The sequence below is a fragment of the Triticum aestivum genome, chromosome 4B (assembly GCF_018294505.1).
Source record: "Triticum aestivum cultivar Chinese Spring chromosome 4B, IWGSC CS RefSeq v2.1, whole genome shotgun sequence".
In the NCBI taxonomy this organism is placed as follows: domain Eukaryota; kingdom Viridiplantae; phylum Streptophyta; class Magnoliopsida; order Poales; family Poaceae; genus Triticum; species Triticum aestivum.
In genome coordinates this window covers 98,356,125-98,367,056 of record NC_057804.1, presented here as the reverse complement: position 1 = coordinate 98,367,056, position 10,932 = coordinate 98,356,125, and the positions used below count along the sequence as shown (strand labels likewise).

Genomic DNA, 10,932 nt, shown 5'->3' with positions numbered 1-10,932 from the left:
GTTTTAGCTCTAGCCTGCCTATCCCAATTTGTCTGGGACTAAAGGCTTTGTTGGTGTGGCTGCTTTGGCTCCTAGCCTCCAGTTTTTTTAAAAAAAAATCAAAATTCAAACTTTTTAGTTTCAAAAAAAATCTAAAAAGTTTGTACGAGTAAAATTTCAAGATGAAATACCTTAAAATACGACCTGTAAAAAAAACAAAGTCATGGCCTGAAAGGATGAACAGTATCATGGGTTAAATATCATCATATGTGTTTTTTTGCACAATCCTCGTTTCAGCGTATTTCATCCTGAAAATTTACACACTTATGCATTATGCCTTCATATATATCTATTCTTTCAGTTTTTGACATGTAAAAATATGGATTTTGAATTTTTCAAAAACCGGTCTCCATGGAGCTCTGCCTCCAAAAGGGATTTTCTGACCAAATTTTCTTTAATAATTGATAGAAAAGGCAAAGTTGTTGCCTCGGTTTAGGAAAAAAAAGAGCGCAACAAGCCTTGCCCCTGACACTGCGTACTGACAGAGACACGCTAACTTGTGGCCCCACCTCGCGAGCCACGCGGACTCGCCGTCGACGAATTCCACGGTGTGGAAAGAGCTACAGTGTGAGGATAATTAAAGCAGCGATGCTGACATGATTTTATATTCTTAGTGGGCGCATCATACTGTTTTCCCAGAAAGACAGCAGCGAGTGAGCATCATAGGCTAGCCCGCTTTGAGTCAAGTCAACCTACGCGCTCCATCCAGATCTCACTAGATTGGTTCATATAAATCCACCCGAAGCTAGCAACTACTCCAGCAAGGAAAGCGATTCTTCTGACAAGCCTCATCCCCGTTTCGTTGCTCTCTTCACAGCTGCTCGAGAGAATCACCCCCAAGTGTTCGATCTTCTCCAGGTTAGTGCTTTCGAATCGAGAAGCATCATATATGCTGCTTCGTTTCCAAGAGATCCGTGTATGCCTAGTCTTGTGCACTTAGATCTGTCCTTCTATATGGGGCATAAGAATTTCTGAAGATTCGTAGCTTGAAGCAGCTCACCTCAAAGCTTGTTCAACCTTCAGAAATGGCGACTAGCGCTGGCGGAGGTCAGCCGAGCGTTCTGAGCACATTACCGAAGAATCTGCCGTTAGACTTTCTGAAAACCATCACCGACCAGTTCTCAGAGGCGCGTAAAATCGGTACAGGCGCATTTGGAACCGTTTATATGGTACGGTCATTCCTTTGCTTTCATATTTTCACCTTGGCATGAGTTGCTGAAAAAGTATCTTTGAGGTTGAACAGGGACATATGCCGGATGGCCAAATAATTACCGTGAAGAAACTCGCGGACAATTCGCCAATCGCGCGCGACAAAGCATTTGCTAACGAGGTTCAGAATATTATGGCTCTCCACCATGAAAATGTACTGAAGTTGGTCGGCTACTGCCATGAAGGTCAAAAGAAAGTGGTGCTGAACAACGGAAGATATATTGTGGCTGACATTGTTGAGAGTTTACTTTGCCATGAGTACTTACCACTGGGAAGCCTTCAGAAACATCTTTTTGGTATATAATACTACCCGACTCAAATTGCATTCATGATAATGTTCAAATATGTTTACATTATGAATTGAAGTTTGGCATCCATATATTCCGTTATATTTTCAATGCTCAATAATGGGGAAAAACTGCAACTATCGAAAGAACTTGCTATTGTACTGAAAGGTTGTCTTTTGTGAACATATTTTTGCTGTCGGCATTCTAATAAATAAATGTTCACGTTATTGTAATTCTTTATATTTGAGTAATTCAATAATTCAGTGTTTCACTTCCTCAGAAGTACATACAAAAATGGACTGGAACATACGCTTCAACATAATTAAGGGGATTTGCAATGGTTTGCACTTTGTACACAGCATTCCTATTGTCCATATGGATCTCAAGCCGGAAAACATACTGTTGGATGATAACATGGTGCCGAAAATCGCCGATTTCGGTCTCTCCAGACTCTTTGGTCAAGAACAAACACGGATGAACACACAGAATGTTGTTGGGTCATAGTAAGTCGACCACAAACTGCGATAATGTTTTGTTCCTTTGTCTTAAAGTAAACTGCATTCTAATCTCTCCGATAATACTTATAAAAATCTTAATGATATGCAGTGGATACATAGCTCCGGAATATCTATACAAAGGTGAAATCTCCACGAAGTCAGACATATACAGTTTAGGCCTACTAATCATGGAGACTACCACGGGAGAGAAGAATTGTCCAGGCAAAGAACCGTCGGCAGTGCAGTTCATAAAAAATGTAAGAGAAATTTTGCTTCATGGTTTGAAAACTAAACTTTAAAAGCTCATGTTACGATTGATTTTTGTGTTATCTTGAGGATCATGATTCCAATCCTATACGTAGGTACGTGAAAATTGGAAAGAGCAGCGCATCGCATCCGAGTACCCATTGTTAGATGCGGATGGCCTCCAACAAGTAAAAAAATGCATCGAAATAGGACTGGAATGTGTTGAGATTGATCGGCTGAAGAGACCATCCATAGAAACAATTCTCGACAAGCTAAACGGACGATGTGCATCCATCAGAAACTAAAATGTCATGCCAGGTATGCAATTTTCACTCTGTTATAAACCGACTTATTCTGCATTTCAGCTGCTGATAACCTACTGTATGAAGTTTCAGGTCTCCAATCTCCATCCAGCATGAAATTTGGGTTTTGATCAGCAGACATGTGCAAGATGGAATGGACGCTCTCTATTACTGCTATAATGAATTATTTTAAAACAGTATGCTATGATATGTACGTCACTGTGAAGCCTATTAAATTGTATTTCTCCTTGTAACTGCTACGTACTCCACATATCTCTTTGGGTTTAGTTCAGACAAATTTATGTGATGGAATGTAGCAAGGGAAAGCAAAAACTTTGTGTCTTGATGTGTTGATAGAAAAATAAAGTCTAGCCCGAGAAGGGCCAAACCCGTTTTTGCAATGCCACCCCCTACGAGCTAGACACCTGCCAGAAATAGCGCCGCAAGATCCAATGTTCCCGCCTTTGCCCACGACCAGTCCTCAACCCTGAATGTGTTGAGTAGGTGGGCTGTGCACCGTCGAAGATGACCGCGTTGTACCGCTTCCAAATCCATCATGCCATGAGCATGATTATCGAATATGAGGTGGGGACGAAGTGGATGGCCTATTGCCACCCATTCACAAATATCTTCCTGGCAGTAAATCAGTAGAAGAACCATTCAAACTCAGATTGCCCCTGCGAATCATCAAATTCTGGGACCCAATTTGGTCCCTCATTGCCCCAAACATGAAAGTAGCAAAAAAATTTTGGTTAGGAGAACCACAAGACTAGATTGCAAAGAACAGTGGTACAACACACCTCAGAAAGAAAGAAAATTACAAACTGGTCCATGGGGGGGCGATTCACCACATCCACCATCGCCAGATGCATGACAAATGAAATTCATCTGATGAAGAATGAACAATCCAACATTCTTGCAAGAAACCAGAAAAGGGAAAACACGTTCACCAATGGATGATACTTGCAAGGATGATGTCTTGACGCCAATTGCCGATTCCAGAGCAAGAGTAGTTGACTCTTCATTGATCTTAAAAGAAGTCCTTCCAAATGAAACCACCATAACAAAGTGCCAGAATTATGCACGGGATGCACCGTAGAACAACACTTAGCGACACATGATTTTTTGATGACGTGGCATGAAATTAATGAAGAGAGAAAGGGAGGAGAGTTGTGTGCACATTAGGTGAAATGAAATTAATGAAGAGAGAAAGGGAGGAGAGTTTTTTATTACCAATGTACTACCTCCGTTTTGGTTTACAAGTCTTGCGCGTATACCTAGGTAGCCAATTTTATCACCCTAATATAAACTATATAACACAAAAATTATATATTTTGAAAGTAGGAACTCCAAAGTTTATGTTGGTATATTTTTTGTAATATATGACTTGTACTAGGTTGGTCAAATTGACGACCTAGGGGTACGCGCACGCCCTGTAAACCGAGAGAGAGGTAGTACTGAATGATGTAACTCTATAGTTTTCGCACTAAAGTACCAGGAGGCTTTTCCCTTCAAAATAAAAAAGAGAGCAACGTTTTTTTTGCGGGTGAATGAGAGGGCAACCTTATTAATGCTCTCACCTCCCGTTGGGTGCAATGCATACACTCTATTGGAATAGTTGCAAGATGAATTGTTGGTTGATGACATGACTACTTTCACCAACAAACAAACCAAAAAAAGCATTGAAATGTCCTTATTGTTACATGTTGTAGATCCCTTCTTGGCATTTGCATACCTGCTCCGTGCCATGCTTGTTTGACAAATTGACGGGCTCATTCAACGGGGTCAAGTTAGTCTAGTTTATAACCAACTTAAACTATTTGGGGATTAAACCAAACATCTTGCTATACGGTAACCCAAAGACAATGGCAGCTAAGATCATACCAACCGTAGTCTGCAATATTCAACAATCTTCTTTCCAAATGCCTACTTGCCCGAGTTGCTTGGCATTTTGCTCAATTGACTTTTAGCATTACTACCCACTGCTCTGGGTAGCACATGTCCCGCACATTTTGTTGTTGCAGGCGATTAGGCGACAACGGACTTCATATAATCATATACTGTAACATAATTTCCTTGTTTGCTCTCATAAGTTGTTTCAGATGTTTAAGATGTCGTCTAAACATCGTAGTAATAACTGAATATTTAGGCTGTGTGTGCATACAGAAATCGTCAGTTTCAGTTGTTTTTCCTATCAAGAGGAATTATCCACCGATGCGCACAATATACTCCGGCGGCCAGATTCACCCTACACCCAAGTGGCCCAGTCTGGCGACATAATCATCCAACCTGTCAGACTCACGGTGTCACAAATGGCGGAGTCTTGCAAGTGTTGCTGCTGCCCGTATGGACCACCACGAAACTGCAGGCGGTGGTTCGCCGGCTTGGGCATCGGCCTCGCCGTGGCCGCTGTCCTCGCGGCTATCACCGTCGTCGTCTTGCGCTTCGGCGTCGTCCCCCAAGTCAAGGCCAAGGTCTATGACGCCCGTCTCAACAGCTTCGCCTTCGCCAACAAAACGACCGGCGCGGCGGCGCCTACGCCCGTCTTCGCCTTCAACATCTCGGTGGCTCTCGCCATCCGCAATCCCAGCGGGGCGGTCATCAAGCACACCAAGCCTCTCGTGGCCACCTTCGTCTTCCACGACCGGCGCCTGTACAACGCCACCGTCGCCGGCGAGGGGCACAAGCACAAGATGCTCAAGACCAAGGTGCACGTCGTCCGCGCCGTCGGGGACGTCCCGGCGTACGTGCTGGACGCGGCGGCGGAGGAGGACTTCAAGAAGCAGAACGCGACGGGCGTGTTCAGTGTCGAGGTGCGCCTCTACGGGGAGGTCACCTACGTGGGGCTCGACGGCCTCGGCAACAAGCGCAAGCTGGGCTTCAGCTGTCCGCTCGCTCTGCCGCTGGCGCCGCCGGGCCCCGAGGTCGTCTTGTTCGCTGAGGTCACCTGTAAGGCTCAGGAGCCCGACAAGATCTACTTTTGATGAACCAATTCTTCTTCAGAGTATTATCGAATAGGAATTCCCGAATGCACTACTTCATGTTTTTCTAGTTATTAGTATTTGCGCATTTCTGTGAGCATTTTCAGTTCCGTGGATTCGATTTAGTACGGAATCAATGGCCGCCATTGTCTTGCTTCCAAACGAGTAAAAGACACACCTATCAGCTTTGGTCTTCACCTTCAACATCTACCGGAGACGATGTGGCCCTCAGCCGCGGCCAGCTCCCCTCCACCCAAATAAACGTAATCCAGGATTAACACGTACTGTACGTAGGAGGATCTACAGCGGATACACCAAATCTGACCTTCAAACACCTGTGGGCACGTCCGAGCGCGTTCGCGGACAATGACCCGTCAGGCTCAAATTTCATTTCCACAACCAGATACCTCATTACTAATTCTCAAATCCATACAATTACATGCACGCGAAACCTAATCTTAAGCGGAGCTCGTCCGGCTCCGCCGAGTCCATGTACGAACGGCTGGCTGCGTCCCTCGGGGTATTGATACGGTCGTCGGCGAGGTAGAGTAGGACATGTGACACATACCATCTTACGGGACTCGAGGCGTCGCCATCTCCCATCCTCTACTCTTCCTCATTGGAGCCCGTCACCTGCACGTCGTCGGCGATGTGAGATAGACGATGTCATCTCCGACCTCTTCAAGGAGGTCGCACGCCCGCCAAGCCGAGGATTTTTGAAGCCGAATGTCTACAATGACAAAGAAGAGGAGAGGTCAGACACCCAACTCACCAAGCACGGTTGTCCTCGACTTCCTCCTAGGAGCAACAAGCCCGACGAACTATGTCACCTCCGACATCTTCAGGGGGGTCGGCATAAGATCATTGTTCATTCAAAGGACTCCCTCAAGACCTCGCCGAGCAGTCTAAGACGGCACATTCGGTTCGGCATTAACCTTAATGCAGCCAAGCTACCGATGGATCAGTACGCTAAGGGTACCTAGGAGGCCGTACACCTAGTACCTAAGTACTTCAAGGTCGGAATCATGCAGACAGACCATGACAGTCGCCAAAACAGCAGGAGCCCGCCTGGGTTCTCATTTCCAAAGACAAAAGACTCCCACTCCACATGTGCTCAGGGTCTACTTACGTTGCAATACACCGGGGTACCCGACTTCCGGGAAATAAGGCCACCAGGCCGGCCTCGGAGCCTGGTTATTGTTTGGGCTGCTCGCCTCTAACGGTGGGCCTCCTCTAGAAGGATATATCATTACTTGTATAGTAAGACATGATTCATAGAAAACTTGGGCAACAAGCCATGTAACCCTACCCCTCATCCACCTATATAAGGGGAGGTAGGGGCCTCCCAAGGAGGCATCGAACATATCCAAAACATGCACACCTCATACGAGGCCACATCAATACAATACACACAGGATGTAGGGTATTACCTCACAATGAGGGCCTGAACCTGGGTAAACCCTTGTCTCGCGTGTACCCCAATTTGATCCTCTATGCGCGCTCCGCCCCATGAGGTGCAGGGAAAGGATGGTTTTCTGCACCGTCACACCTCACGGGAAGATGTTGCTCATAAATTTAGAACATACACCAATGACCGCAGTGGCGGAGCTTCATGGAGTGCAACCTGGGCCACCGCCCCCCCAGCCCATGAAGAAATCTGTCACTATTCCTAGGTATTTAGGCCATAAGTACAGGAAAATAAGGCCAAGCCTCATAATTTAGCTCCCCCTAAGCCCATTGCCCCTCCAGAATTTTGGCCCAAGCTCCGCCACTGAATGACCGGGTACTAAATAGGGTGGTCAGTGATGACGCAATATCACTGACTAGACACCTATAACAGCCGGTCCGTGATGCCATATCATCAATTTGAGGTGGACGGTGCCCTTATCACTGACCGGTCAAAGCTAGCCTTGTCGGTGTTAAACTGCCTAGGTTAGCTCTTAGAGACTCATATTGACGCCACTTTCAGAGCCCGCCTGTGATGAGCTTCATCTCTGACCAGTGGCCACCGATGGATCAATGATGACGGATCGGTGGTACAATGAACAGAGACAATAACATTGCATCAAGAAATGTCAAACCGCACTGAACAGAAGCAACAACACTGCATTTGAAGTATAAAATCTTTGATACAAGAGATACTGGAATAGCAGTTACCATAATAAATTTAACAAGTTCCACAATGACACGCAACATTATTTCCGAAATAAATTCATTCTAGTAATAACAGAGCAAGCTCTTTCTTCCATGTTGCCCTTGTTTCTTCAATAGAAGATCCCAGTTTATGCTCGCATGGAAGTAGTGGAGAACTGAAATTTTGTAGAGTATATGTTAGCAACACCAACTTAAATGCAGCATAAGATAAATGCAATTATGTAAATAGGGTAAACACATAATAACAATGAAAATCTAAACTATAAGTAAACAATGGATAGTCGACAAAAAGCAAAGGAAACCAAGTATGCAAATGCGATTATGTTCCCTCATTCTAGAAAAGGATGGGGTCACAGTATCTTAGTCCAAGCATTTTAGGGCTGCAAATGAGAGAAAAAACAATTCTTTTGAAAGCCTTATGCAACTTAACTGGCCATGCCAGGCAAATAGTTTGCATGCAATCAGGTAACTTCACAAAAATAGTACGCAACATATTAAGACTTAAACTGTCCGGTTGTTTGTGTTGTGGTGAATGTATTTTACTATCTGTTGTGAGAAACTAGCCGCAAAAATTGAATAAAATTGGCAGGCTAGTTAGACAAGTGGATTATTAATATCCACCTCGATCCCATCCATTGTCTAATTTGATCAATCAATATGGATTTTGGAGGGCACATCATAACTACACAGGTTTCAAAATATACAGATGGACTTTTGTGGAATTTTGCCACTTGAAACATTAGTGTATAGGCAGCAAGCGAACAATTTAAGCGGTAGGTTTCTCAGAAGCGGCCACAGTACACTACTGAAAGATATTAGAAATTCCTCCTCTTCACTTGCATGAAACAAAGTGATCTCAATACAGAGCCTCTGATCCAGTCCATATGTAATTTTCATACCTGGTTTGCCCTTTCGCTTGCACAGCGTCCATCGAGCCTCTGAACAATGCTTTCGATTGAGGGTCTGCTCTTCCGATCAATGCGCACACAATCTAGACCAATTTCAATGGATACTTTTACTTCCTGGAGGCCATTTGCATTTAACTTTGAGTATCTGGACGCTATGTGTCCTTCTGTCCAATTTTGACGTACCTACGTAAAGAATTTTGAACTGTTATCCTAGGTGACAACATAAAGTTAAAGTCTAACATAAGCTTCTTGATTTCAACAATTAAATCAGCATGTAGTATTCTTTCTTACTCTTTCAATAAACTCCCTTGCTGACGGTTCGTTCTGTTTGGGGTTATTCTTCTCGCCGGTGGTAGTCTCGATGATTAATAGGCCTAAACTATATATATCTGACTGAGCGGAGATTTCACCTCTGTATAGGTATTCTGGGGCTATGTATCCGCTGCATATAATTAGCAGTGATAATTTAATACGCATTGCTAGTAAGTGAAAATGCAATTTACAACAAAATATTAGAACAGTTCTAGTCAGCTTACTATGATCCCACAACATTCTGTGTGTTTGCCCGTGTTTGTTCTTGGCCAAAGAGCTTGGAAAGTCCAAAATCCGCGATTTTTGGTATCATGTTATTGTCCAACAGTATATTTTCAGGCTTCAAATCCATATAGATAATAGGAATCCTATGAAGAAAGAGTAAACCATTGCAGATCCCCTTAATTATTTTGAAGCGCACGTCCCAAGCCATGTTAACGGGTTCGTCTGAAGTTAAAGACCGAGTTATTTCAGTAGCTAAGATAGTAGTTCAAGGAATAGAATATGAGAAGGTAATTTGCGCTCCAAACTTTGTAAATAACTAAATATTACTCCATCCGTATCAAAATATAAGACATTTTTTGTACTCAGGGAGTAGACGAAACTAAAATAGAGATTTATCATCACATACCAAAAAGGTTCTTCTGAAGGCTTCCCATAGGTAAATATTCGTAGCAGAGTAGACTTTCATAAACGTCTGCAACAATATATCTTCCATTGTTTTGAACAACTTTCTTTTGTCCTTCATGGTAGTACCCGACCAACTTGACCACATTTTTATGGTGGAGAGCCATGATATTTTGAACCTCATTGGTAAATGCTTTGTCGCGTGAAACCGGTGCACTCTCCGCAAGCTTCTTCACGGCAATCCTTTGTCTATCTGGCATAACTCCCTGTTCAACCTCAAAGATACCTTTTCACCATTTTTTGTCAACAAATTCCGAAAATGCAAAAGGTTGTCAAGGCGTGAACATACCGTATAAACCGTTCCAAATGCACCTGTACCAAGAATGCGCTTGTCTGAGAACTGATCTGTGATAGTCCTCAAGAAGTCTAACGGCAGTTCCTTGGGTAATGTGCTTAGAACAGTCTGATTGTTCCCCTCGGTATTGACTCCTCCTGAGTAAGTGGCCATTTCTGATGGTATGACAGGTGATGGATGTGAGCTGCTGCAAGCCATGGATTTATATCGAAACAACGGAAATAAAATCAACCTTTTTTTAAGAAAGGAAAAACATGTGTAAAGCCACAATATCTTGTTTTAACTGAGCTATAAGCATGGTTGTGCGTGCTGCGATCATCTGAAAAACAACAAGGTTCTTAATACTCCTACAAAGCACAGCACTGACCTGGAGAAGATCCAACACTTGAGGTATGCTGCTATAGATGCTGGGAAGGGAACAGCGAAATGGGGCTGAGGCTTGTGAGATGAATGGTTTCGTTGATAGGCGAAGGTGCATATAAATGAACCCAATGAGATCTGGATTGACTTGACTTGACTTGACTTTCCCTCGAGTCTTCCTCTTTCTTTGAAAAGAAAACGGTGATCTGTAGCGCGTGAGGACCTCCACCGTGGTCTGGGGTGTGAATCTGATGACGACGCGCTGGACGCTAGCCTTGCGACCGTCGGCGTTGTGTCCGTGTACACTGCGAGGTAGGGTTCAAAACACGGTCTATGCTTAGCGCGTCTCCAGTAGTAGAACCGCGTTGCTTTTGGCAAAAACGAGAAAGAGGCGAATGCTTTTTTTTTTCTAAGAGGGTGCTTGGATCCAAAAAACTTATTTTAGTTTGACTAAAAATAGTCTCTTTAAGAGACTAAATTTTCAAGCACCCCTGACTAAAGAGGGACTAAAACTAGTCTTGAGACTAAATTTTTTTAGTCAGAAGTACCCCTACTAAAATATGGATTAGTCCCCTCTCTCCTCATTTAACTCATCTTCTTTAACACATGCGAGTTCTGGATTGGAGAGTTTGGAGGATAATAAATGCTCATTAAC

General features: G+C 43.8%; 2 protein-coding genes across 6 annotated transcripts; one reads left to right on the top strand and one right to left on the bottom strand.

Moving 5' to 3' along the window:
• The first annotated feature begins 640 nt into the window (after positions 1–640).
• On the top strand, positions 641–2,968 carry LOC123091259 (cysteine-rich receptor-like protein kinase 6). Of its 3 annotated transcripts, none has more exons than XM_044512715.1 (7): positions 641–897; positions 1,063–1,208; positions 1,283–1,544; positions 1,816–2,038; positions 2,142–2,289; positions 2,395–2,596; positions 2,674–2,968. In XM_044512715.1, the coding sequence occupies exons 2-6, from the start codon at positions 1,065–1,067 to the stop codon at positions 2,581–2,583; spliced, it is 966 nt and encodes a 321-aa protein (XP_044368650.1). In that variant the 5' UTR covers positions 641–897; positions 1,063–1,064; the 3' UTR covers positions 2,584–2,596; positions 2,674–2,968. The 3 variants fall into 3 exon arrangements, with proteins under 3 accessions (XP_044368650.1, XP_044368651.1, XP_044368652.1); XM_044512716.1 differs by having other exon boundaries at positions 2,668–2,968; XM_044512717.1 differs by having other exon boundaries at positions 657–897; positions 1,035–1,208.
• A 4,679-nt stretch (positions 2,969–7,647) lies between these two features.
• On the bottom strand, positions 7,648–10,599 carry LOC123091258 (cysteine-rich receptor-like protein kinase 36). 3 transcript variants are annotated; one of them, XM_044512713.1, is made up of 7 exons: positions 10,285–10,599; positions 9,912–10,104; positions 9,567–9,828; positions 9,160–9,382; positions 8,915–9,065; positions 8,615–8,806; positions 7,648–7,870 (listed from the first exon to the last, which is right to left on the bottom strand). In XM_044512713.1, the coding sequence occupies exons 2-7, from the start codon at positions 10,068–10,070 to the stop codon at positions 7,844–7,846; spliced, it is 1,014 nt and encodes a 337-aa protein (XP_044368648.1). In that variant the 5' UTR covers positions 10,071–10,104; positions 10,285–10,599; the 3' UTR covers positions 7,648–7,843. The 3 variants fall into 3 exon arrangements, with proteins under 3 accessions (XP_044368648.1, XP_044368647.1, XP_044368649.1); XM_044512712.1 differs by having other exon boundaries at positions 9,912–10,072; positions 10,285–10,528; XM_044512714.1 differs by having other exon boundaries at positions 9,912–10,101; positions 10,285–10,426.
• Between the last annotated feature and the right edge of the window lie 333 nt (positions 10,600–10,932).